We start from the raw sequence: 27,935 nt of genomic DNA on the forward strand, positions 1-27,935 counted from the left end.
CACACGTCGTCACTCACTCTGTAGATTTTACTTCAAAAGCTTTTAGTTTTAAATGTCAGATTTTAAAGTAATGTCTCCTATAATAAGACTAAGTCTTTTGTGTCTTCAGACCACGGCGATAAAAAGGCGTTTTAATTTGTGCCATTATTTATTTTCTTTTTAAACATATGTCATATAAAATATGAGTGAAAATACATTTTAAAGAGATATTTTGGGCAGTTTGACGTATGATTACACTGTCTACTGCAAAATGAAGTTTGTTTACTGCAAACACAGAAAATCACTGATTTTAATATCACAGCACACAGGAAGTTGTTGATCCACTGCTGCCTCCATCAGCGAGTTCAAATGTGTTATTTTGTTTGTTTTACTTTGGTGCAGTTGACAAACTTCAGTTTGAAGTGCGATAAAGGAACAAAAATATTCTTCGACAGTGTTATCATAGTTCAGAATGCTCTTTAAAATGTCTTGTCACTTATATTTTACATGTTTAAAAAACAAATTTTTGGTCTGAAGTGCGTTCAAAACGCGTGAACTATCACTTCAAGAACTGAGAGAAGTTGTTAAAATGAAGTCCACTGTGTAACATTTTGGTAAGAAAATGAATTAAAGAAAAATGGGTAAAATCACCAGATTGCTCCGACATCCGAGCTCCGACGTAAATGGAACGTGACAACAGTAACATCTTGCGCTTAGCGTGTTGTTTGTGTGATGATGGAGGGTCAGACTGAACGAAGCAGACGGGTTTGGTCCCCGTGGCTCTGCCGGGGGGACCGAGTTTGTGTAGTTTGAGGGACAGCTGCCTGCTGGTCTACCCCTGTGAGCCCAGCTGCTGGAGCTGACGGTGGTGGTGGAGGGGGAGGGAGCAGGGGATCTGCGTGGCAGGAGGTTCGAGTGGCATCACTGCGGCGCGACATCTGCCAGTCGTGGGGGTGAGACGGCCCGCGGTCAGACAACGTTGACACGCTCAATGTTTGTCTGACAGCGTTTAACTCCGGTGGTGAGGGAGCTGTCAGTCTCACTCAGACAGTTTTCAGTCTGAGTGAGACTGACATAACTGATATAAAAACATTTATATAAACTCATCAACACCTCCAATTACACCGTAGTTTCATCTGGACTTGACCGGTTCCAGTTTGGTCTTATCGTAAGCCGAGTCAGGCCAGGTTTGGTCAGATCTAATTGAACCACAGTGATACAACCACGCTACACATTCTTAAGTCCACGATGTCTTTAGGAATATGTTTGGTACTTGATCACACAGTTAGACACCGTTTTCTGACCAGAAACTGAAGCTTGTAAATCACTCACACACCTGCACCAAAGTCCAGAGAGAAAATCAACGTTTTTAACTCACAGGGACACAGGAGCTGCTGGTCTGCTGCTGCCCCGTGTGGTCACTTTGTGTCACTGATGTCACTTGGAACAATTTTAAACACTTGACGTCACAAAATAAGACATTTGAACCTAGTGATGGAGGCAGCAGTGGAATGACAGCTCCTGTGTTTATGATGTTAAAATCACTGATTTTCTCTATGGACTTTGGTGTGGGAGAGTGAGTGCTTTACAAACTTCAGTTTCCTGTTGGAAAATTCTGTCTAACAGTGAGATAAAGACGTGAAACATGTTCTTAAGACACCGTAGACCTAAACTAATGTAGATTTTATAAGCTAAGTGTTTAGTTTAGTGACTAAAATCAAGGGAGATCAAGGGACTTACAAAGATACACAAACCTCCATGTTTGTAGTCAGAAAAGTCTGGCTCAACGTAAAATAAAGTATTGAACAGGTTTTTAAGATAAGGTTAAGATTAAGGATAAGGCTTTGTTTAGGGTGTCCAAATGAATGAAAGTCAATGCAGTCAATGGGATTATTGGACAAATAATCCCGTTAACTATTTGAGCAGCATTTATGGATATACAGTCAAATCTGTCCCAGTAGGTTGTGATTTCTGCTCAGAAACGGATCAGTTGTGTTTCAGTAAAACATACTTTTTAATGATTCCTCGTGTTTTGTGCAGAACAAACGTTAACATCTCACCAACATAGAAAAAACAGTCAACGTGTCAAAGTGAATATTTCGTCCTTTGTTTAAATATGTTTTTTTTCTTCAACATCCAGGAAGTGTCACAAAAAAATAAAAAAATCCCACAATTCCTCACTTCAGTCCTTTGAATAAATGTGTTTAAAGGTCGCTCTCTACACGTGCGTCATGCCCTTGGTGAGTTCGTGCAGCTCCAGCTGATTCTCGCTGCGGCGTTTACAGTCTCTCGCCATGAACTCGGCGTGCTGCAGCATCGTCTGCTGTAATCCGTTTATGCCGTCCAGGGAGTTAGAGAATCCTGGGCTAAAAGGGGAGGTGTAGTACAGGTGTCGGTGCAGGGCGGGGCTGTGGGTGAACAGGGTCCGTGGCGTGGGGGTGGCCTCCTGCTCTCTGGCGCCCCCGCTCTGTGAAGTGTCATTATATCCTTTTGTTTTGTCAGAAGACGTGGCGATCTCAGCGAGCGACCACAGTTTGGGTTTTGGCCCCTGGATGGCACCACACGAGTCTGGGCGCGTCTTAGATGTTGGACTCGTGCAGTCCAGCGTACTGAGTGTGATGTTTGGAGGAGGGGCCTCTGTGGAGGCGGAGCCTGGGATGTGGGGCGGTCTCCTGTCCACAGACCCTGCGAAGTCTGGACAAGTGAAACTGAGGTCAGCGTCACCGCTTCTGCTGCCGTCGAACGTCAGAGCACAGGAGTCTCCTGCTGGAGGAGGAGGAGGAAGAGGAGGAGGAGGAGAAGAGTAACATCAGATTACATACTCACACTAAGAGTGTGTACAATATTTTGTGTGGAACAATGTGTGTGAGATTCTTCTCCTGTCACTCACCGCCCTCATCTCTCTTCATCTTCGTCTCTTCCCTGCTCGTCTTCATCGCCTCCTCATCCTCCTCATGTCTCTCCAGCTCGATGTTGTCCTCCTCGTCCTCGTCCTCGCTGCGGTTCCTGGGCGTCCATGTCATCTTGTTCTCTTTCTTCAGGCGGCGGCGAGCGTTGGCGAACCACGTGGACACCTGCGTCAGGCTCATCTTGGTGATGATGGCCAGCATGATCTTCTCGCCTTTGGTGGGATACGGGTTCTTCCGGTGCTCGCCGAGCCAGGCCTTCAGCGTGGCCGTGGCGTCTCGCGTGGCGTTCTTCCTGTAGGCGGGGTCTCCGTATGGGTACGCCCCCAGGGGCCCGAACGGGTGGTAGTCCAAAGACACGGAGATGGTGGAGGAGGAAGGGTCGTAACCTGGAGTCTGAAACACAGTCACACGCTATTATGATATATATATTTTTATATATGTATATATACATACAGTATATATACATATATATATTTACATATATATATGTATATATAGATACAGTATATATACATATATATATTTACATATATATGTAAATATATAAACATTTAATTTTCATTTTATTTAACCTTTCTTTAACTAGGAAAATCGAAACATCTATTTCATATATGTACAATATGCTCATTTTAGTTTAAATAAACTTTTTTTATTTAGATGTTTTTCAACTCAACTACATATTTTATATAGTTTTTCTTAGTGTAAAACATGAACACTTTATTCAAATCTGAGTTTTTTTATTCTGAATCCCAAATAGAATTCATACTAAATCTCCAATTTTGTTCTCAAATATGGCGTTTTGTATGCAAGTTATTTTTAAAATACACACCGACATTGATCACATTCCATTTAAAAGCTACAACAATAAATATAATTTGTATTCATTCAGCTGTTGTTGTCAAAATGTGTAATATTATATATCATTTCTTTTGTGTTTATTGTCACTGATGTCTCAATGTAAGTGTCCCACACGTGTGTAAACTAAATGGGACACAGTGGAGGTCGCATATCTTGAACATCTGAATATTTGTGTCTAAATCTATTTTTAAACAAATTTCTAACAAAGCCTTTATGTGTATATATATACATATATATATATTGTGTATATATATATGTATATATATAATATTGTTATAAAGTCAGTCAGTCACTCATAGTCTATGGTTTATATGAATAAAATGTAACATAAATTCTTTCTCACACACCTCAATATATAAAACAACATTGACACAAATAAATGAGAAATAAAATCATAAAATCACTCTCATAAATAAACAAATGCTTACAATATAATGAATAAACTAATAGAGTCTTATAATACAAATGATATAATGTGATTTTAAATAATAAATTAAACAAGTTATCTTGTACTTGTTTTCTAAATTAGTTTGAATAGTTCTTTGTTTTGTTTTTTTACCGAAATGTTTATCATATTTTTTTCATATATATGGAGAGTTTGTACATGATTTTCAGTTAAATACGTTTCACATTTCTGCATATTATACTGATTTTGTTTTTTGTTTTTAAATTTGTCTGCTTTTTGTTTCATTTGTCCGGATAAATTCACTCTTGCTGTCGGAATTCACTCAGAGGAATATAACAAATATTACATGAGTAAAATAAATAAAGCAACTCAAGCAATGTTTTCAAGGAAAAAAGTGTTAAATTATGACAAAACCATTACGATCAACATAGATTCAATTATAAGGCACAATAAACAGGTAAAATGGTCTTAAAGTTGCTTTTTAAAGTTTTTTTGTGTGTTTGCTCCGGTTCTCACCATGAAAGGGTTGAGGGCGGCGGGCCGCGGTTCTCCTCCTCCGCCTCCTCCGGGGCTGAACGGCAGGTGTGAGGTGAAACCCGGGGAAACAGCCGCCGACGCCGCGTACGGAGCGAAGGCGGAGCCCGAAGAGGACCGGCCGAGCTGCTCCGTCCTCCTCGGTCCTAAGAAGAGCCCGGAGCTGAAGGAGGCGCAGGAGGAAGAGGAGGAGGAGGAGGAAGAGGAAGAAGAAGAAGAAGGAGAGGAGTGAAGAGCCAGAGACACGGAGGGCTGGAAGAGGAAACTCTGAGGAAAAGCCATGATCGAACGGAACCGGACAGAAGCGAAGAGCAGCAGCCGCGGAGGAGACACTTTTACTCCCTGACACTGTCACATGTGAGAGGAGAGACAGAGATGGGGGGGGGAGAGGGAGAGAGGGAGAGACACAGAGAGAGACAGGGGTAAAGAGTTTTAAACATGGAGGATCATCACAGGAGGCAGCAGGAGGGACTGTCCCCACTGAAGACAACTGAGAGAGAGGGAGAGTAAGGGAAAGACATTTTTATTACTATTATTATTATTATTATTGTTGTGTGTCAGTCAATGTCAGTGGTGATGTCACTGTCTTCCAGTAATGACGTCACCAACTTTCACTGGTGATGTCACCAACCTCCAGTGTGATGTCACCAACCTCTAGTGGTGATTCCACTCATCTCCAGTGTTGGTTGTCTGGGGTCATGTGACCTGGGTCAGCTGATGGACAGGCAATGACCTCCTTATTCCTGCTGCTCTGTTGTCCAATCGGCTGTCAGGACTGTAGACCGTGTGTGTGTGTGTGTGTGTTTTCAGGTGAGGTCAGTGTTTGAACTAATCTGATTAGCGGTAGCTATAAATACCAGCGTGTTGTCTGAAGGAAGGCTCTGCTCTCGGCAGGAGAGGAACTGTCACCTGCAGAAATCCATCATTTTCTGGCCGTGTCGGTGAACCCGGCTCCTGCAGGTGAACCTCCAGGTGAACCTCCAGGTGAACCTCCAGGTGAACCTCCAGGTGAACCTCCAGGTGAACCTCCAGGTGAACCTCCAGTCTGCTGGGCGGCTTGTGTTTTTCAGACGAGGCTCTGTGGCTGCTAGGATTTCCAGATTTTCCAGGTAAGAGTGGAAAGATGTGGTCTTCAGGTCATAGACCAAGCTGTCGCTGCTGTCAGGAGCTTCACTGACTGACTGACTGCTGTTTATCCCAGTCACTAAACTAACCAGGAATCCAACGCTCGTCTGAAGCTGTGTTTTAGGCCTGATGATGATTGTTTTCATGAATAAGATGATTATTTATGTTCAACCATGTGTTTATCATGCTTTTAAAACTAGTGTACTACAGTTACCATGATGCTTTGGAGGATCTGTGACGTCTATGGTTAGATTGAACCACTTCAGCAGCTGAATGCACTGTGATCAGCTGATGTGTCTCACAGATAACTGTCACTGTGACACTGAAGGAAATGTAAAAAAAATTAAGATTTCCACATTCTAAAAGGACATTAGAAATGATGACATAAACAAGAAGGTGGCGTCACATCAATATGTGTCTTTGAGAGTTGTTTCTGTACCTTCATATCTTCATTCAAGGTGTCCTGCAAGTCCATTTACCAAGTGTCCACAGGAATAAACACTATCCAATATAAATTGTCCAAGAACGGACAGTCCAAAGACGAACAATTCAAAAACCAACTGTACAAAATCAAGTGTCCACAAACTGTTCAAAGACTGAACCCCAGCTGTCCAATATCAATCAAGTGTCCATAAAATGACTGTTCAAAGACCAAAGGTCCTAAGACCAGTCATTCAAAAACTAAAGACCAACTGTCAAATAACAACTGTCCAAAGACCAACTGTCCAACAATCACAGCTATTCAAAGACTAACTGCCAAATATCAACTGTTCAAAAAACCCCACTGTATCAAGACCTAAGACCAACTTCTCAAAGACTGACTGTCCAAAGGCCGAAGACCAAAGACAGACTGCGAAAACTGACTGTTCAAAGGCCAACTAACCAAAGACTGATTGTCCAAAAACTAAAGACCTGCTTATCCGACCTGTTCAAAGACCAAGTGTCCAAAGACAAAGATTAAATGTCCAAAAATCAAAGACTGACTGTCCAAAAAGTGATGACCAACTGTACCAAGACAGAGATCAAATGTCCAAAGACCAAGTGTCAAAAGACAAAGATCAAATGTCCAAAGACCAAGTGTCAAAAGACAAAGATCAAATGTCCAAAGACCAAGTGTCAAAAGACAAAGATCAAATGTCCAAAGACCAAGTGTCCAAAGACAAAGATCAACTGTCCAAAGGTAATGATTAGTGCACAGTAAATTGTCCTTCTTCTAAGGACTGAATATTAAAATGGGACCAAACCAGCTGCTGTCCTAACTAAATGTGATCTTAAACCATCTTCAGACTCAAATTTACCGGACACTTCCCTGGACGAACCACCTGTGCAGCTGACTGAACACGTGTCCACATAACACACATGGACAGAGCTGCGGTGTGAGGACGCGCCTAAATGAATATTGATCGGACATAATGAAGCCTGAATAATCCCCGGCGGAGCCTCTGAGCTTATCATGAGCCTGACTGCTCTGGAACCGGCGGCTGCAGATGGGTCGAGGAGATTAGCGACGGCATTTTCACGCTTTTTTAAGCATTTTTCATTAGAGCCGAGGTGAAGGGGACACCTCTTCTTCACCGCTGCCGGAGACGCTTTCTCCAGAGGCTCGTATTTAAACACACTGTGTGAGCAATGGCTCGGAAAAGCTGCAGTGACTCTTTCATCATCGCCCGGTCGAGACCCCAGTGCAACCGTGATGAGACGCAGCTGTGTCTTCTTATCATATCAAAAACTTATGTTCACAATTTGCATGTGCAGAGTGGAGCGTTGAGGCTCGCTGCCTTTTCTCCTGGTACTGTTTCTCTTCCACATGAAAGAGGAACTCGTTTGTTTTCATAAATTATCTCTGCCCGCAGGACAAATGTCCCGAGCTTACTTAAAGAGAGTGAGTTTAATTAATTGGAAAACACTGTTTTTAATCGCTGTTATCCGAGTATGAAAAGCAGCCCTTGTTATCTGGGCTCAGCCGTAATTACGCCCCCTGGGATTTGTCCTGGTATGTGCTGGAAATGAACCGTAGACTCTATATAACATTTTTTCATTGCCCAAGAGTCCATGGCCAAAAGGAAAGGGAACTTGGCTTGTAACCGGAGGGTTGCTGGGGTTTTGGTCCCCCCACCAGGTCAAAACCAGGTCAAAACACCAGGTCAAACCTGGCACCCCTGAGCAAGGTACCCGACCCCAGAAATGTCAAAAACCAACTATCGTAAATCTTACCAACCAAGAACCAAAGCCTAACTGTCCAAAATCAAGTGTCCATTTTGACAATCGATAGTTGATAGTCAAAAGTTGCTAGTTGAGTGAGTCCTCATTTTGTATTTGATCATAAAGCTTTAAACTTTGTATTCTGGGGGGAGACATGATTGGACCCTCATGCTCTTTTGGTCGTTTTTGGTTTGTGGAGACAACTTCATTGTCCCATGTTCTGAGTCCTCTCACGGTTTGTAGAGATCTCCATTTTTAGAAATGTCAAACCAACATTAACCCTGATCTTATCTCTCTTTGTCTGCAGTCAAATATTCTAACGACGGGGGAACTCCGGACAATGGAAGAAGATCTCCAGGATCCCCCACTGGATCAAGACTTCCAGCAGTGCAGCTCTGCGGTGACTCCTCAAGAACAAGAACAGGACCAGAGTTCTGAGTGTCCTCCCTCTGATCTGGATCGGGATGGAGTTCTAGATGCAGACAGGATTGATGAGGTTCAGATGGCGGTCCTTGGTGGTCACAAAGAAGAAACACAACAGTCAAATCTGTTTACAGGTGTTTTCCAACTGTTTTTGCTTTAAATCAGCCTTTTTATAACTGGAAACTAAAGTTTTTGTTTTCTTTGTAAACCACTCTCACTCACTCACTCTCCCACACCAAACTCCATAGAGAAAAGTAGCGTTTTTAGCTCACTGGGACACAGGAGCTGCTGGTCTACTACTGCCTCGTGTGGTCACTTTGTGTCACTGAGGTAAATCCAATGAAATGAATTCAAACACCGAAAACATAAATATAACTCAGGTGAATATAGTGAGCGACGCAACAGCGGATCAATAACTCCTCTGTGCCACGGAGTTAAAACGCTGATTTTCTCTATGGGCTTTGGTGCAAGAAGTGAGTGGTTTACGAAGCAACTGAAACTTTTCCTTCAGTGAGCAGCTGTGTCACAGGTGGCGCTCTCTCACATTAACATGTCTCGATGTTCTGACCCCCCCCCCCCCCAGGTTTGCCTCAGGACCAGGACCTGACAACTGCTGCAGCCAATGAGGACGAGGCTCGGGCGTCATGTGACAGCGTCCCAGCGTTGGTTGTCACTCAGGCAGAGGTGGTGGGACAGAAAGGCATGATGGGAAGTAAAGTGAGCGTCTCATGTATATTCATGGCCTCTTTGTTGTGCGTGTGTGATCATGTTCAAAGCCGAGCTCATGGCGGCGCTGACGGCTCGTCAACCGCCCGACACTCTTTTTTTCCCCTTCTTTATAAAATCAGCGATTGATTGCGATCCAGCTGTGATTTAAACGATCTGAGACGAAGTCTTCCCGATAATCATTCACGTCTTCAGCTGATCCGTCCACGTCCAATTCTGTCCATCGTCTCGAAAACAACTGTAGAAAAAAAAAACACAGCTTCATTTGAAACTTTGTGACATAAAGAAAGTGACTATTGAGGGCTGGGACGTCATCGTCCATGTCCATGTCCATGTCCTGATCAATAGATCGATCAATTGAAAGGTTTCTTTTTACCAGAGACATGAATCTGCTCTGATTTATCAATAATCAATAAGTGCTGATGAGTTAAAATATGTCCCCATGTCCTTTATCCTCCTGTTCCTCTCTTCTCCTGTCCTCTGTCCCCATGTCCTCTCTCCATCTCCTTTTGGTCTTTGGCCCACTGTCCCTCTGTTGTTCTGTCATCTGTCCTTTTCTATTTTCCCTCTGTCCTCCATCCACGTCCTCCTCTATCCCCTCTGTTGTCTTGTCCATTCCCCCCTCTATGTTTTTGTCCGTCCTGTCCTTTATCGTTGTGTCTCTTTACGCCCTGTCCCTTTGTCCTCCGGTCCTTTAATCTCATGTGCTTTTGTCCTTCATCGATGTGTCCCTCTGTCTTCATGTCTGTTCACTTCCTGTCTTATTGTCCTTCTATCCTTTGTCTTTGTGTCCCTCTGTCTTCATGTCTGTTCACTTTCTGTCCTATTGTCCTTCTATCCTTTGTCTTTGTGTCCCTCTGTCTTCATGTCTGTTCACCTCCTGTCCCTTGGTCTCTCTGTCCTTCATTCTCCTCTCCTGTCTTTCTGTCTTTTGTCCCCCCCTGCCCTGTCCTCAGCCCTGCCCTCAGCCCTGTTCTGGTCTTACAGAGAGAATTTATTTGAAATTTCATGAAAGAGTTTTGTGGGTCAAAGGTCAAACAAAGTGGTCAATATTTGAAAACGAATTCCCCCGAACCGCTTTACTGTCTTTAGTCAAACAAAAAAATAATAATTATATAATATATTAATAATAATTAATGTTTGACTCTGATTAATCACAATAATTGAGTCATAATCACTTCAGCTGTGAGTAAAAATGACACAGTTCAGTGAGGTGTACCTAATAAACTGGTCAGTGTCAGTCGCTCCGGTTCCCACTCACTGATCTGAGCGCCGTGGTAACAGCAGCAGCAGCAGCTGATGATGGAGAACTTCAGCTAAATTGACTTCAGTGATGTGAGTTATGAAGATACTCAGATCATGCATGAAGTTATTTACCCTCGCAGACGCTGATACGGGGAACTAATATGAATGCAAATGGGATTAGACGCCTGCGTGAGTGTCTGATAAACAAATCACAGGCTGGGGGGGGGGGGGGTGAACCCTCTGCTGCCATGGCAACAAACACAACACGAGGACGCCGAGCGCGGCAGCAGGTCATGATGTAAAACACCGAAAACAAACAATAACAAAGTGTTGATTTTCCATACAAATTTAAATTAAAGATATAATATGTAACATTTTCTTTTTTACCGTTTTCCATTTGTGTGTATGTGGAACTTTGTTGCCATGGTTACCCGAAATGCTTAGAAAAGTCCTAGCACACTATTCCCGATCAAACCACTCCCTCTCCTTTTGTCTTGTAGTGGTGAAAGTACACTTGAGTCCACAGCCACTGAACAGTCGTGAGCTGTAAGAAGGTTCCAGGTTCTGTTTTAATTCATCCATCACAGAGGCGAGAGAGATTTGTGTGAAGGGTTAGCACGTTTATTTCCACTTGCCGTACATCCACATTACATTTCTATCCACATGTATCCAAGCTTCTCCAGGATCAACGACACATAGAAATATTCCCCTCATGTTGCAGGTTGTGAATGACGATCTATAGATTCCAACAGTGAGACAACACAACTTTCTCGTTGTGGTCTGACAGTCAAAAAACCTTGTTACACCAAACTTCTAACTGCTGGATATTTTTCACTACATATCTTCCAATCCCTTCATCTATCATAGCCGTCAATATATCACAGTGTCAGTGGTAGCTTTTATCTAAAGAAAAAAATAACATCAAAGCTGCCAGAGTATTTAATCAAAGGGTTAAGGCTAACAGTTAGCTACTTCAACTGATCATTAATTACATTGTGTCAAATCTTGCATCAACCACCCGACCTAACCCTGAATTAAACTAACTTAACCCTGAACTAAACTAACTTAACCCTGAACTAAACTAACCTAACCCTGAACTAAACTAACTTAAACCTGAACTAAACTAACCTAACCCTGAACTAAACTAACTTAACCCTGAACTAAACTAACCTAACCCTGAACTAAACTAACTTAACCCTGAACTAAACTAATTTAACCCTGAACTAGACTAACTTAACCCTGAACTAAACTAACCTAACCCTGAACTAAACTAACTTAACCCTGAACTATAACCTAACCCTGAACTAAACTAACTTAACCCTGAACTAAACTAACCTAACCCTGAATTAAACTAACTTAACCCTGAACTAAACTAACTTAACCCTGAACTAAACTACCCTAACCCTGAACTAAACTAACTTAACCCTGAACTAAACTAACCTAACCCTGAACTAAACTAACTTAACCCTGAACTAAACTAACCTAACCCTGAACTAAACTAACTTAACCCTGAACTAAACTAATTTAACCCTGAACTAGACTAACTTAACCCTGAACTAAACTAACCTAACCCTGAACTAAACTAACTTAACCCTGAACTAAACTAACCTAACCCTGAACTAAACTAACTTAACCCTGAACTAAACTAATTTAACCCTGAACTAAACTAACTTAACCCTGAACTAAACTAATTTAACCCTGAACTAGACTAACCTAACCCTGAACTAAACTAACCTAACCCTGAACTAAACTAATTTAACCCTGAACTAGACTAACCTAACCCTGAACTAAACTAACCTAACCCTGAACTAAACTAACTTAACCCTGAACTAAACTAATTTAACCCTGAACTAGACTAACCTAACCCTGAACTAAACTAACTTAACCCTGAACTAAACTAACCTAACCCTGAACTAAACTAACTTAACCCTGAACTAAACTAATTTAACCCTGAACTAAACTAACTTAACCCTGAACTAAACTAATTTAACCCTGAACTAGACTAACCTAACCCTGAACTAAACTAACCTAACCCTGAACTAAACTAACTTAACCCTGAACTAAACTAACCTAACCCTGAACTAAACTAACCTAACCCTGAACTAAACTAACTTAACCCTGAACTAAACTAACCTAACCCTGAACTAAACTAACTTAACCCTGAACTAAACTACCCTAACCCTGAACTAAACTAACTTAACCCTGAACTAAACTAACCTAACCCTGAACTAAACTAACCTAACCCTGAACTAAACTAACTTAACCCTGAACTAAACTAACCTAACCCTGAACTAAACTAACTTAAACCTGAACTAAACTAACCTAACCCTGAACTAAACTAACTTAACCCTGAACTAAACTAACCTAACTCTGGCTCCTACAGTCTTCTTGTCCATTTGTCCTTCTGGCATTCGTCCACCTCAGTCGTCTGTTGCCCTGTCCTTTAACCCTTTGCCGTCCTGTCCCTGTGTCCCCATGTCCCTCTGTCATCTGTCCTTTATCCTTGTCCTCCTCTGTCCCGCTCTGGTCACCAGTCTATCACGGGGACACATAGAGACAAACAAACGTCCACTCTCACACTCACTTACTATCAAATGTAAAGAACACAGCAGCAGGAACGTGTGCCTAATAAATTGTCCGTGAGTTTTCTAACATCCTGTGACTGTGAGACTCTGAGAGAGTAATGAGTTCTCCTGGGACGTTCAGTCCTGAACAGTTAAAGGACACTTCCGCTCCGTGAGATGTTAAACTGTCTGACGGCGACTGAAGCCTAATTGTCCTCAACAGGCCGAGTGTTCACTCGTTCTCCTGCTCGCTCTCAGAGATGAAGATGAAGATGAAGAAAAAGGAAAACACTCTCTCATATGCTAATGCTGCTGCTGCTGTGTGAGGAGACTGAGTCACAGGCTGTTAACAATATGACTTTATCTACATATCAGAGTTAAAACGATGCGACGAAAGTTTTCAATGCACCATTTCTAATTTATGTGTGTTTTTGTGCACTTGGAAATGTAAAATTTGACTGCGATTGTTTTCAGTTAGGAGTCGCCGAGCCAGCGCCGCCTCCATCAGTGTGTTCAAGTGTACGAGTCCTTCAGTCCCTCTGACTTTGGTGTTTTAAATCTCTCATTTGAAAGAACCTCAGTGGCACAGACTGACCACAGGAGGCAGCAGTAGACCAGCAGCTCCTGTGTCCCTGTGAGCTACAAACACTGATTTTCTCTATGGTTCACAAATGAAATGTTTTCATTGAGAACGAGCTCGTACAACCACATTTAAAAAAAAAACTTAAATAATTAATGATTAAAGCATCGTTAACATTTGGTTTCAGGATTTCACACATTTGATTAAAAACACCTGAAAGACATTTTTAGAATAATTTGATGATCTGCTTTTGTTCTCTCGTGCCTCCCGTGTGTCCCGTGTGTTCCAGGTGTCAGACGCTTCAGTCAAGCCTCCGCCGAGTCCAGAACCACCAGAGAGACCCGGAGAACCGGCGAGGGTCTCCACAGATCCCAGTCTGAGCTGCAGCGGTGACGGACGAGACATGATCTGCGCCGACCTCCTGTCTCTGAGGAGCGACTCCGTGTCTCTGGCCAGTGAGACGACCGTCTCCAGGAGGGTGAGTGAGACACAGAGGTGACACGGATCAGGGGCGGGGACTGTGGAACATGTGCATAGAGTCCAGTAGGTGGCGTTAACGAGCCATTCACTCAAAGCAATATGGCACCATTTAAGTGTCCTGTTGAGCGCTGTGTTAGCGTCGCGTGAGTGTCGTGTTAGCACTGTGTGAGCCCCGTGTTAGCGTCGTGTTAGAGCTGTGTTAGGTGTTAGTGCCGTGTCACCGTTGTGTTAGCACCATGCTAGCGCTGTTTTAGCACCGTGATAGAGATGTGTGAGCGTCGTGTTAGTGCCGTGTCACCGCCATGTTAGCGCTGTGTTAGCGTCCTAGTAACATCAAGTGAGCGTTGTGTGAGCGCCGTGTCTCTGTGAACTGTCTCGTTGTCTTTGTCTCAAATGTTCTAAAGCACGTTTATGAAAAGTGTCAAGAATCCCCTTGAAAAATGAGGGGGGGGGGGGAATAACAAAAAAAACTAAAAACATGCCCTCCATCTTGTCATGATGACCCCGCCCTCCCCTTCTTCATCCACGTTCCTGTGCTCAGTTTTCTCATCTCATCATCAGCGAGAGTGTCTCGTTACCGAGAGGTCGCTCGGGGCGAGATGGAGCCCTTGGAACAAGCGGCGGGGCTGTAGTGTAATCATAATTCCCTTGACCTCCGGCGACCCCGGCGGGCCCCGACATCGAGGGCTCCTTTCAGAGCTGCGCTCGCTCCTAAATGGCTTTTTCATTTCTCCAACAATGACACGACGGCGACGGAGGGACCGGCTCAGACCGGGGCTGAGAGTCAGAAGCTGGTTTCAAAGCTTCCATTAACAAAACATGATTGTGGGAAAAATCTCAATTAATATGTTAATGCGCAGAATTGTCATTAGTTACAGCAGCGCAGGAGTGTCTGAGGTCATCAAAGTTCAACGTGATCAGTTAAAAATCAATCAATCAAAGGTTAATCCTCCTATGACCATCATGATCATCAGGACGCCTGTGTTTATCTAAATGTTTTTAATTTCAGAAAAAGAAAAAGAAAAATCTAAGTTTGTAAACCACTTATGTCAAAATCCATAGATTTTAACATCACAGCACACAGGAGTTGTTGATCCACTGCTGCCTTTTACGCCTGGAAGTTCAAACGAAAATATGAAAAAATATGAAAGTCTTTTAACAAATCCCAGAAAAAAATAACAAAAAAGCTGAAACAAATTTTTTTTTTTTAAATCAAATTGACTTTTTTTGACAAAATTAGTTTTACAAAAAATGAACAAAAAGCTTAAACAAATTTACTTTTTTTGAAAACTTTTTTTTTTTACAAAAAATTAACAAAAAGCTTAAACAAATTTACTTTTTTTGAAAACTTTTTTTTTTTTACAAAAAATTAACAAAAAGCTTAAACAAATTTACTTTTTTTGAAAACTTTTTTTTTTTACAAAAAATAAACAAAAAGCTTAAACAAATTTACTTTTTTTGAAAACTTTTTTTTTTTACAAAAAATAAACAAAAAGCTTAAACAAATTTACTTTTTGAAAACTTTTTTTTTTTTACAAAAAATGAACAAAAAGCTTAAACAAATTTACTTTTTTTGAAAACTTTTTTTTTTTACAAAAAATTAACAAAAAGCTTAAACAAATTTCCTTTTTTTGAAAACTTTTTTTTTTTTACAAAAAATAAACAAAAAGCTTAAACAAATTTACTTTTTTGAAAACTTTTTTTTTTTTTACAAAAAATGAACAAAAAGCTTAAACAAATTTACTTTTTTGAAATCAAAATCAAAAATTTACAAAAAATTCTGGTTCCATGTGGATAAAGAAAAAAACAACTTCTCAACTTGTTCCTGCGTGTTAGCGCTCCACTTTGACTAAACGCCGCCAATTAGATCGAGCAACAGACGAACAAAAGAGCTGCTGCTGGACGGTGATGAGAGGAGAACGACTTTCCTCCTGGAGCTGTCAGAGGATGGGGGGGGGAGTGGCTGGAAAAGGCCTTTTGTTATGCTAATGGTGGATTTTTTTCTTCTTCACACCTTCTCGGCTGAGAGTGACTTCAGGACAGAGAGGGAGACGAGGGAAGAGAACATTTTAGTAGTCCTCATGGAGACCAAAACCTGGTCCTAATGCGGCAGAATTATCATTTTTAATTATGATTATAGGACTAAGATTTGAATTGTGGTTTTAGGTAAGCCGTGGCCACGCCGTTTTGAAACTGCAAAACCTTTCAATAACTTTTCACCTTTGGTGTGTCTCGTATAAATTGGCACGTTTTTTTGTCGGTACGACAAAAGTGCTCGAACGAGTTTACTCATTCACATAGGGTGCAAATCCCAAAAAACGGCAATAGCGTACGGCAGAATTAGCTTCGTACATCACCATCTGTTTTCGTCACTGACACCCTGAACGCGTCACCGTTTCCTGTCGGGGACGAGAAGAATCCTGAGAGGAAGAAAAGACATGAAAGAGATATTTTTTTTCCACATGTTTGGAGGAAGAAGAAGAAAACGATGAAGAAAGATAAATGAGAGAATGAAACGATGCTCATTAGCTCGTTAAGAGGAGACTTTTGCGATCATCACAGAGTCACAGCAGACGTCAGGCTGTCACATGAAAGCTGCCTCGTCCTCTCTGAAGTGAGCCTCACTCTGCTGCTTTAACTCACTTAATGGCTTCATTAGATTTTTGTCTTTCAACGCCTCGTCCTTCAGGGACGTTAACCACACACACACAATCTTACATAACAAACAGTTACACAACAGCAGCTAAATTAACAGGATTATTAAATGTAAAATGAAAAACAACAACAAACATGAGAACACCAGTTTAGGAGATTGTGTAAAACATGATATTAACACAAACTGGTGTTAAAAACGCTCTTTATGAAAAATAGGAACATTTCTCTGAAAGCAAATTGGTGGTGTACGACGTTATGATTCAGGAAAAATATTTGTTTTCTATGAATACTATAGTACGGTGGCCTGGAAGTGCAAACCTGCATTACAAAGTATGAAACACACAGCTGAAACAAATTAACTATTTTTTTTTTACTTTAAAACATTTTTTTTATTACAAAACAAATGTACTTTTATTACTATTTATATACTACTTTTTTTTTACAAATAAATTAAACACTTCAACAAATCCCTACTACAATGGAGTATTAAGGCCACCTTGAGATACGAGATATGAGAATATGAACAAATCCGACTTTATTCTCTTCAATTTCGACTTTATGCTCCTAAATGTACGTTATTCTCGTAAATTAAGACACAACGGGGGGATGATGTTGATGATGATCAGGTGAATGAATGACATCAGGACAGGAATTAAAACTAAACAAAGCTAAAATACACTAAAAAGAATTTCAAAATAAAACCGGAAAGTAAAACTATAAAATCAAGTAAACAATCACTAAAACAAAGCAGAATCACGCTGTCCTTCGAAGACTTTTGGAGACGTTTCAGTCTCACCAGGAACTTTATTGTAAATACTTTATTTTGAAAAGAAACACAGTTTTATGAGAGTTTTATTATTTTGTTGTTGCTGCAGAGTGAAGAGGACGACACCAGGAGTTTGACCACCTCCTCTGTCACGGTGAGCGTTGTTTTTCTCTGTGTTTGTGTTTACACGTATATCATTTTTCACTTTTATTTAAATTTACGTCTCTTTTTCCCAGCTACTTCCTGTCAAAACTACTCAGTTTCATGGATTTCAAATCAGATAATTTTATACTTTGTTTTAGTTTTTTTCTTCTTCTGTCTCTTTTGTTTAATGTAAAAAAGAACGATCTGCGGTAACAGGAAGTGGCCACATTTTCAAAAATACAGCCCAAATACTGCGTACGATCAATCAATTTATCTGGAAAACCTGTTTATTAATGAGCACATACAGACAATTCTGAGGAAACGTGATAATTATACTGTGTTATGACTGATGTTAAACTGTTAAATCATCAACAACTATGATGTAAAAGTATCATAATAAAAAAGAGGTACCTGGCTCCGCCCCCACTGGACCCCGCCCCCCGCTCTGCGTGTTGTCAGGCTGAAGGACGGCCCCCCTCTGTGTGCGGCTGAGGCTGAGTAATTAACATGGAGGTATCAGGTAAACAGTGAGGATGACTCAGTAGGAACGGGATTAATCGCTGCTGGACAATAAACACCATTAATGGCATCGGGAAACTCGTCCTGCGGTGCCGCCACTGTCCCTGTCCCTGCCAGAGGACAAGAGGACACCGACTCGTGGTGGACAATACTCATATAGAGACACAACAGTGGGAACATTAAAGGCATAGTTCAGGGTTTTTTTCTGCCTTTTCTGGTCAGGAACATAGAATCCCACACCAAAGGATTTTAACATCACAGCACACAGAGGTTGTTGATCCACAGCTGCCTCCATCAGTGACTTCACATGTGTTCTTTTGTGATGTCGGTGTTTGAAATTCTTTGTTCAGATTGACCTCAGTGACACAAACTGACCACACGAGGCAGCAGCGGACCAGCAGCTCCTGTGTCCACATGAGCTAAAATCACTGAATTTCTCTATGGGCTTTGGTGTGGGGAGGAGTGAGCGGTGGTTTAGAAAGTTCAGTTTCTAGTTGGGGGAAACAGAAACCTACACCATGAAGCCAACCCCCCCCGTCTTCTTCCAGTCTCTGTTCCACAGGCTGCAGCTGGATCCTCTGGAGAAGGCCTGGTGGCGGAGCTCCGCTCTGGGGAACATGGCGGCGCAGAGGCAGCTGCTCGCTCAGGAACCGAGTCTGGTGGTGAAAAAGGTACAGAGACACCATGTGATGGTTCTGATGGAAACTACAAGTATTAACGACTTCTTCTTCTTCTTCTTCACGTCTTCAGGACTTCCTCACCGTGAGTACTTCCTGTTTCTGTACACTTTCCTTTTATTTTTGATTTGACCTTTATTTAAACTGGACGTCCCAGTGAGTTCACAAATCTCTCTCACAAGAGACTGAATGACAACGACAACGTCAACAAACAGGGAAAACAGTGGAACAAACAAACAGACAGATAAACAGATATAGATATATGTACATATATATATATATATATACATATATATATATATATGTACATATATATATATATATATATAAGATCCTATTAATCTGGATAAGAAGCTGCAGAGGGACATGATGATGACGATGATGAAGATAAATCCCTTCAGATACACAGGACACAGTGACACACACAGAACATACAACCTGAACTGTCCCTTTAACTGCTCCTGTCTGTGCGTGTGCGTGTATGTGTGTGTATGTGTGTGTATGTGCGTGTATGTGTGTGTATGTGTGTGTATGTGTGTGTGAGTCCTATTTCAGTGTTGACATAATGTTTCTTCTGTCTCTGTTTCTGGCTCCGCCCCCTCACTCTCATGTGACGTCAACCTCATACAGGGGGTAAGTCATGTTGTGTTTCCTGTTCAGTGCTGTAAACACACACACACACTTCCTGTCTCTGTGACCTCTGTGACCTCTATGACCTCTGTCTCACAGCGATGCTCTGTGAGAAGCTGTTTAAATTCAGAATTCTCTTCATGTAAATGTGGCGTGTGCACGTCTGACATGTTTGTGCTGCTCTGTGAAGTGTGAAGGTGTGAAGCCGTGATTTCAGACCTGAGCAACGTCCTGCATACACAACACCTCTGTCTGCCTCTCTGTGAGTGATGTCTCACGTTAAAAACACGTTAAAAACACGGACGCTTTACTGAACACGACTCCATGGCAACCGGGTCCAGAGTCAGAGGGTTCTGTTTAAAGGGATTTTTCACTGGATAGAGAAAGTCAACAAGATGAAAAAAACAACCACAAACAGATGAACACTAGTATAAAACAACAAAGAGGCAAAAACAACTAGAAACAGATGAACACAACTACAAAGAGACATAAATCAACTACAAAGAAAGACAAAACAACTACAAAGAGACATAAATCAACTACAAAGAAAGACAAAACAACTACAAAGAGACATAAAACAACTACAAAGAGACATAAAACAACTACAAAGAAAGACAAAACAACTACAAAGAGACATAAATCAACTACAAAGAAAGACAAAACAACTACAAAGAGACATAAAACAACTACAAAGAAAGACAAAACAACTACAAAGAGACATAAAACAACTACAAAGAGACATAAAACAACTACAAAGAAGGACAAAACAACTACAAAAAGACATACAACTAATACATGAAAGACAAAACAACTGCAAAGGGACATAAAACAACTACAAAGAAAGACAAACAACTGCAAAGGGACATAAAACAACTACAAAGAAAGACAAACAACTACAAAGGGACATAAAACAACTACAAAGAAAGACAGAACAATGAAGAGACATAAAACAACAAAGCAACACTTTAGTGTCAACATTCAGTTGATTTCTAATGTTTGTCTCTCTTCTACTCTCCGTCTCCTGCTGTCCAATCCACGGGACACGTCCAGTATGTAAGTTACTGCTGTCTGACTTTTCTAGCTGAAATTACTGCTGCACTAAAATCCATTGAGAAAACCAGTGTTTGTAGCTCACATAGACACAGGAGCTGCGGGTCTACTGCTGCCTCTTGTGGTCACTTTGTGTCACTGAGGTAAATCTGAACAAAGGATTTTAAAAGCCGAAGTGACAAAATAACACATTTGAACTTAGTGATGGAGGCAGCAGTGGATCAACAACTTCCTCGGTGCTGGGATGTTAAAATCAATGATTTCCTCTGTGGGGTTTGGTTAGCGATGTTTCAAACTCTGTTTCAAGTTGTCATTGTCATTAAGAGACAATGACAAACACATTGTTAAGACTTGATTTTATTACATTACTTTCATTACTTTCAAGTGTCTAAAAGATGCTGTGTGTGTGTGTGTGTGTGTGTGGGTGTGTGTGTGTGTGCGTGTGTGTCTTTATTCAGACAGCACTTCACTGGGCAGCGAAGCAGGGACGTCAGGAGGTGGCGGACATGATGCTTCGCTCCGGCGCCGACGTCAACGTCAGATCTGTGAGTGACGAGACGAGAAACACGAAAATCACGTTGTAATTGTGTCAGAAAAGTACGACGGAGTATCAGGGTCGAACTGAGGTATTTTTCTTTTCTTTATTTTCAGAAAAATATGACTTTTTCCTTCATATAATGAGTTTTTTTACTCGTAAATGTATGACTGCATTCTCAGAAAATTATGACTTTGTTCTCGTAAAATTATGACTTTTTCTTGTAAAATGATGACTTTATTTTGTAAAATTATGACTTTATTTTGTAAAATTATGACTTTTTCTTGTAAAATTATGACTTTATTTTGTAAAATTATGACTTTTTCTTGTAAAATTATGACTTTATTTTGTAAAATTATGACTTTATTTTGTAAAATTATGACTTTATTTTGTAAAATTAAGATTTTTTTTCTCGTAAATGTGTGACTTTATTTAATATTACGAATTTATTTTGGAAAGAATAAATCTTTTCTCTCTCTCTTCAGTTTGGCCTCTAACACTTAAGTTTATTATCATACTCTTGTCTGCAGTATGAGTGATGAGCTGCTGCACACACACACACACACACGGTTACTTAATGTGTTCCCAGTCAGCCGTGGACCTGGAGAATTCAATTTAGCATCTGCGCTAAGTGTTAATCTGCTCTGCTCCTTCACTGCTGCCCATGATGATGATGATGATGATGATGATGATGATGTGCACACAGCAGATAATGTTGAAGTCCCAGCGGAGCAAAGCAAAGCAGACAAATCACTTATTGGCTCCATAATGACATAATGAACTTTTTTGTCTCTAATCGTTAAGGAGCTAATGACGAGAGAGAGAGAGAGACAGACAGACAGAGAGAGAGACACAGAGAGAGACAGAGAGAGACAGAGAGAGAGAGACAGAGCGACAGACAGAGAGAGACAGAGAGAGAGAGCAGCCAGCAGATCAAAGATCAATAATCCATAGAAAGGACATTATGGAGCAGAGAAGAGGCTCAGGATGAGTGTGGACATTCCTTCAGTCTGAAGTTTCTAGATTTCATCTGTTTTTAAAACTGAATCAGAAATATGTTGGAATTTTAATATTGTGTTGAAAATAGAAAAATAAGGTCTAAATTATATATAAAAAGTAAATAAATAAATAATTAAAATTCTTACTTAATGTCCCTGTGATTTAAAAACACTGATTTTCTCCGTTTGGAGTGAATGTTTGAAAAGAGAAAGTCGAACTGTATAATTTATATAATCTATATATTTATATATTCTATAAAAATGTATAAATATTATATATTTAAATACTTATTATAATTAGAGATTTAATGTGGCTTTGCCACACTTCAACCTGAAATGTTCCTTTAATATTCTGAGAAACAATGTTTAAGTTTTATCATGAATTATTTCCATTCATTTTGATTCTAAAATTAGAACCTGATGTTTCAGTTAAACAGTGATTTCTGAAACACAATCATACAACGCAGCCGTTATTAGTATTTATGACGTGGAATATTATTAAAAACTTGTTAAATCATTGGAGTTTTTGTGAATATTTTTCCTCCACAATATTTTTCTTTTTTTCAGATCAATGTCGTGTGATATTTCATTTGACTAAATATCTTTTTCTGCCTTTCTTTCCCCGTCTTCTCCTGCAGCATGTGAGTGTTTTAATTTCATTTTATCATCCATTATTATTATTATTATTATTATTATTATTATTATTATTATTATTATTATTATTAATCTTATCTTATCTTGCAGCAGTTTTTCTGTCCCTGATGGTCTGTTTCTCTCTAACGCCTGCATCGCTCTCTCTGAAGGGGGTAAGTTTCTGTCACTGCACCTTTAAAAAAAAACAAAACACACTCACACGGTGGTTAAGTGTCTTTGCTCAAGGACACAGAGCCAGGATTTGAACCCACAAGCTTGCAGTTGAAAGACAACTCGCCCCACCACTGAGCCACCATGGCTCAATCAAGTATCACTTTTAGTGTGTGTGTGTGTGTGTGTGTGTGTGTGTGTGTGAAAGAGGCCTCACCTTGATCTCCCTCGGTCCCTCGGCCTCCCGCTGAAGTGGCCTTTCCCTCTGATAACGGAGCCTGAAAGTGCGTTTGAACATCAAAGCGTCTCAACCTTTCGCCGCTGAATGTCAAACGTCGCGTGTTTGCGACAAACGGCCGCGTCCGAACTCTACGTCACCGCCGCCGCGATCAATCGGACGCTGATGTTAAGGCATTTAAAGTGTCTCGAACTGTCCATCACCACAGAGACACACAGAGACTTTGTTGTCACTTGACTCGCGTTCACGAGTGTAAACGTGTCATTGTATCGAGTACACACACGTGTGTGTGTGTGTGTGTGTGTGTGTGATGGTGACAGCGTGACAGCGTTTGTTCTTCATATTTAAAACGGCCTCCAGGGCCCGTTTTAAAAAGTCAAAAACGGAGACGAGAGTTTAAAGACGTGACGTTCTGTAAACTACAGACTCGTCTCCGTCGTCCTCGCAAACCAGCGCCGACTTCAAAAGGCGTCTCCTGCGTCTCCTGCGTCTCCTGCTGTCATTGTGTTCAAACTGTCGCTGAGACGCTGGACTGGACTGACAGCGAGACGCAAACACTGACAGCCGCTCCGCCAGGACTCCATCGGCCGCGTTAATGACGATGATGGACATTGACTGAGACAACGAGAGACAACGGAAAGTAAAGAATGAGTGTGAGTGAGGTCGACAGGATGCAGCTTTTATATTTTCATTCATTCATTTATTTTATTTAAAGTATCTCCTGGGATAAATGCTTTGTTCCATTTGCATCGCAAGTCGGAAGTGGGAGTGACTTCGCAGTCGAGTTGACCCGCGATGTCTTCAGAGTAGAGTGAACAGTTCTATAGTGTGTCCCAAAAGAAGGACACACTGCGATTTTAGTCCGATTTTAGTCTTGTTTTAGTTTGATTTTTGTCCAGTTTTAGTCTGATTTTAGTCCAGTTTTAGTCTGATTTTAGTCTGATTTTAGTCTGATTTTAGTCCGATTTTAGTCCAGTTTTAGTCAGACTTAGTCAGCATTAAAAAATGTTGTGGAGTGAAAGTACACAATTTATTTAGTGGAATAAAAGTAAAAGTTCCTCGACATATAATTAACAAAGTACAGTACAGATACAAGAAGTTTGTAATTAAGTACAATAACAAAGTATTTGTACTTTGTTAAAATACAACACTGAGTGGCAGCCATCTTGGAAGTCCAGGTCAAGGTTGCTGTGTTTGCTCTGATTTCCGACCCCAACTGGAAATTGTGAACGAGACAGATGATCCTGTGTTGTTGTTGTTGTTGTTTTTGTTGTTGTTGTTGTTGTTCACAGGGTTACACACCTCTACACCTAGCGTCCATCCACGGACACCAGCACGTCGTCCACGCCCTCGTCAACGACTACAGTGAGTCACAGAAAGCCATAGATCAAAGTTTTCTTGAACTTAAATACACTGATGTTACAGACCAAGACAAACAAGAAAGATGACCGTAACCATGGCCACAGGAAGTCGGCCATTTTGAATTTTGGTGCCCATTTGCACCCTACGCAAACGATCAAACTCGTCCGAGCGCGTTTGTTGTACTGACATAAAAAAAACACGCCAATTTGTAGTAGACACATCAAAGGTGAAAAGTTGTCGAAAGGTTTGGCGGATTCAAAAGGGCGTGGCCACGTCAACCCTCAACATTTTGGTGAATTTCGAGCATTCACTACGAAACAGGAAGTGCCCGATAACTTAGGCATACATTGAGTTCTACCTAATTCCCCGAAACTTGCTGGGAAGATGTTTGAGACCAAGACGAACAAAAAAGTTGACTGTAACCATGGCCTCAACTCAACAGGAAGTCGGCCATTTTGAATTTTGGCGCCCATTTTTTTTAGATTTGCACCCTACATGAATGAGTGAATTCGTCCAAGCTAACCCCGCCAATTTGTACTAGACAGATCAAAAGTGAAAAGTTGTGGAAAGGTTTCGTGGATTCAAAAGGGCGTGGCCACGTCAACCCTCGACATTTTGTCGAATTTCGACCATTCGCCACAAAACAGGAAGTGCCCGATAACTTCGCTGTACATTGACCATTCCTTTCGTATATAGACTGTATATAGATTTGATTCAGGGACGGTTGTTCATGTGTCCTCATAAACCTTTAAAACGTCGTCTTTTGCTGGGTTTTTATGGCACAATAATAAAGTAAACACCTGAACTGTCCCTTTAAAGCTGACACTCGCTCACCTCAATGAGATTCTCCTCTGTCACGCCTCAGAGACTCAGAGAGGCAGAGAGCGGCGATGCAGATCCACCAGACGTTATAACCACCCACGAGCTTGATTGACAGCCCACCTCCTCCTCCTCCTCCTCAGCAGGATGAAGAGAGGCGGGGAGTCACACTGCTGCTAATGAGGTTGACTCCAGCTTTAAACCATCGGGGCGGTTCATGGACTCATGATGATTCCTCCTCCTCCTCCTCCTCCTCCATATCTCAGACATATGGTCACAGAGGGAGGGGCCACTGTCACTGTGACACCACCTGTCAATCAAAATGTCTCCGGATGTTACGTTGATCTGCTCATTTAAAAAAAAAAAACATGAGTTTAGATTATATAATAATAATCGTATGATACTATAAAGAAAGTCCCATTTCAGCCACTCAATAAATGACTCCTCTAATAAAATATGGAGCTGCGGAAGTCTACGACGTCTTAAAAAATAACTTTACAGCTTTATCTCACCACCGGACAGACGTTTATTAAAGCGCTCACTCTCCTGCACCAAAGCCCAGAGAGAAGATTTCTCAATGGGGTTTGGTGTGGGGAGGTTGAGACGTCTACAAATCATCATAAAAGTCTGTTTACAGTCAGAAAAGTCTGTTTTATAGTTAAATAAAGCAGTGAACACGTGGAAAGATGTTTTACCATGACCTTTCTCTCTTGTCTCCTCTCGCCACATGTTATCTGACATAATTAGCCTCTCTCTCTCTCTCTCTGTCTCTGTCTCTGTCTCTCTCCCTCCCTCTCTCTCTCTCTCTCTCTGTCTCTGTCTCTGTCTCTCTGTCTCTGTCCTGGGAGGGATTTACACTCGTCCACCAGGTCTGCAGCAGGAAGCTGTGCTGCTAATGATCCACTCTGGTCCCTGTGAAGACGTTCAGGTGGAAAACACTGGACTGTTCTGTTCTGCCCGCATGCTTTTTATGATTCTGTTTGGACTTTTGTCCTTCGGTCATCGGTTTTCTTTAACCATGGGGTTTTCCTGTTTTATTTTGAAGTGTTTCCTGTCCTGTCTTCGCCCCGCCTTCATGTGTTTCACCTGTGTTTGATGATGCTCCCCGGTGTCTTGGTAGAGGTTACTTTGTTTATCATTTTCCTCCGACATAGCGCTCATTTTTGAGCGGGTTAACGTGCATTAAACCTCTTGAAATTTTGTACGGATAGTGGTGTAGAACACGAACCTGTTCGTAGCCCCAGGACTCTATAGCGCCCCCCAGAAGTCGGGTCATGGTCAGACAAATGTAGTCGGATATGGACGACATTTGGTGAGTTTCTTTGGAGATTTTTGGAAAATAATTTTTTGGGAATTTTTGACGCGAGAGAAAGTGGTAAAAAAAATTGCATTAAATACAAAATTTAAGATTTTTTTCTATCACGTCCAAGTCGCACATTAAAAACACTAAAAACTAAAACTGCTAGTCTACGCTACTTGAACGAACCCGTCGCAGCACGTCTGAGCTAGCCGTGTCAACCTCGGTCCATGTGTTCTATACAAGTGAATGATTTAAAGTTTCTCTACGTCAAAGGGCGTGGCCTCAGCGCTGCGTCAATGACGCTAAAATTCCACTCTTGTTGCGTGGGGCGAGGGCCCTTTCATGACCGTAACTTCTGTATTTCTGATCCTTGCGTTTTGAAGGTATTTAGTGTTTAGTAAAGACTGCGTTTGGTCCTCAGTATTTGACGTCACCAAAACTGCATCTTCTTCTTGGTCTGACAGGAAGTTGTTGTGCCTCCTGCTGTCTGTGTTTTACTGTAATCTCATCTCATTCCTGCGTCGCTCTCTTTGTCGTCCTTAGATGCTAAAACCAGCGTCAGAGATTATCATGGGAAGGCGGCGGTTCATTACTGGAGCGGCTGCTCCGACGTCTTCCACAGAGCGGAGACTCAGGAAGGTGAGCGGCCATGTTTTCTCTCGTTCCCCCTCCTCGTCTGCATCAGGAAATACTGAAGGAGCGCATAAGAGCTCGGTCCACAACAAACACACATTTCAGATCAATGTTGACAGATTTGAATTCAGAGTTTCCCGTGTGTTTCCAGGTGGGAGGTTTTCTGGAGGACGTAGGACGCAGCGCAGCTCTCTGTCCTCTCTGTCCTCTCTGTCCTCTCTGTCCTCTCTGCTCATGTCTCACTCCCGCAGTCAGGGACCTTCAGGTTTGAGTTTCCCTGCTGCAGAGAGTGAGTATGTTCAGGGACCGCCTCCCATCTGAGGAAGAGGAACTGAACTTTCTCTGTCATGTTACTGCTGTTGCCTATAGCAACAAATCTGCAGCTGGACACAGGTTTTACAGTTGTTTGTTAGAGTTTTTGTCGCTTAGGAAACCGATAACTCTCCCACACCAAAGTCCAGAGAGAAAATTGACATCACTGCACACAGGGAATTGTCAATCCACTGTTGCCTCTTCACGGAGTTTAAACGTGTATTTTGTGACGTTGGCATTTGAAAACCTTTAATCTGGATTTACTTACGTGACACAGAATGACCAAACAAGGCAGCTCCTGTGTCCACACGAGCTAAAAACCTGAATGTGTTTTTAATGAATTTGTTACTGTAGTTAAGAATATGACAAATGAATAAAACAATGTGAAGTGATTAAAAAAATAAACCAAAGTCTAATTCATTAATTAACATGACTTTGCTTTTCATCATTTCAAGATGTTAC

The 27,935-nt window shown here is 41.4% G+C and overlaps 2 protein-coding genes across 14 annotated transcripts; one reads left to right on the top strand and one right to left on the bottom strand.

The window, feature by feature from the left end:
* Positions 1-11,301, bottom strand: LOC131469527 (Iroquois homeobox protein 5a-like). 7 transcript variants are annotated; one of them, XM_058644550.1, is made up of 5 exons: positions 5,683-5,816; positions 5,596-5,646; positions 4,669-5,034; positions 2,870-3,281; positions 1-2,745 (listed from the first exon to the last, which is right to left on the bottom strand). In XM_058644550.1, exons 3-5 carry the CDS (start codon positions 4,966-4,968, stop codon positions 2,198-2,200), a joined length of 1,260 nt encoding a protein of 419 aa, XP_058500533.1. In that variant the 5' UTR covers positions 4,969-5,034; positions 5,596-5,646; positions 5,683-5,816; the 3' UTR covers positions 1-2,197. The 7 variants fall into 7 exon arrangements, 5 of the variants coding, with proteins under 5 accessions (XP_058500533.1, XP_058500531.1, XP_058500532.1 ...); XM_058644548.1 differs by lacking the exons at positions 5,596-5,646; positions 5,683-5,816 and adding an exon at positions 10,795-11,152; XM_058644549.1 differs by lacking the exon at positions 5,683-5,816 and having other exon boundaries at positions 1-2,742; positions 5,339-5,646.
* LOC131469529 (uncharacterized) lies at positions 8,354-27,897 on the top strand. Of its 7 annotated transcripts, XM_058644558.1 has the most exons (13): positions 8,354-8,570; positions 9,020-9,153; positions 13,841-14,029; positions 17,562-17,606; positions 18,664-18,786; positions 18,866-18,877; positions 20,931-21,098; positions 22,573-22,646; positions 22,750-22,811; positions 24,340-24,412; positions 26,098-26,156; positions 27,072-27,167; positions 27,313-27,897. In XM_058644558.1, exons 1-7 carry the CDS (start codon positions 8,354-8,356, stop codon positions 21,054-21,056), a joined length of 846 nt encoding a protein of 281 aa, XP_058500541.1. In that variant the 3' UTR covers positions 21,057-21,098; positions 22,573-22,646; positions 22,750-22,811; positions 24,340-24,412; positions 26,098-26,156; positions 27,072-27,167; positions 27,313-27,897. The 7 variants fall into 7 exon arrangements, with proteins under 7 accessions (XP_058500541.1, XP_058500540.1, XP_058500539.1 ...); XM_058644557.1 differs by having other exon boundaries at positions 24,340-26,156; XM_058644556.1 differs by having other exon boundaries at positions 26,098-27,167.
* The last annotated feature ends 38 nt before the right edge of the window (positions 27,898-27,935 follow it).

Source organism: Solea solea, chromosome 12 (genome assembly GCF_958295425.1).
Source record: "Solea solea chromosome 12, fSolSol10.1, whole genome shotgun sequence".
Lineage (NCBI taxonomy): Eukaryota > Metazoa > Chordata > Actinopteri > Pleuronectiformes > Soleidae > Solea > Solea solea.

What these genes read in the sequence shown, in the direction of transcription:
- LOC131469527 (XM_058644548.1), bottom strand. Translation starts at nt 4,968, where the DNA reads ATGGCTTTTCCTCAGAGTTTCCTCTTCCAGCCCTCCGTGTCTCTGGCT. An exon ending in CCGCCCTCAACCCTTTCATG is followed by an intron (nt 3,282 to 4,668) that starts GTGAGAACCGGA and finishes ACTGTGTTTCAG; the next exon opens with ACTCCAGGTTACGACCCTTC. An exon ending in GATGAAGAGAGATGAGGGCG is followed by an intron (nt 2,746 to 2,869) that starts GTGAGTGACAGG and finishes CTCCTCCTCCAG; the next exon opens with CAGGAGACTCCTGTGCTCTG.
- LOC131469529 (XM_058644553.1), top strand. Translation starts at nt 8,354, where the DNA reads ATGGAAGAAGATCTCCAGGATCCCCCACTGGATCAAGACTTCCAGCAG. An exon ending in AAGGCATGATGGGAAGTAAA is followed by an intron (nt 9,154 to 13,840) that starts GTGAGCGTCTCA and finishes CGTGTGTTCCAG; the next exon opens with GTGTCAGACGCTTCAGTCAA. An exon ending in AGACGACCGTCTCCAGGAGG is followed by an intron (nt 14,030 to 17,561) that starts GTGAGTGAGACA and finishes TTGTTGCTGCAG; the next exon opens with AGTGAAGAGGACGACACCAG.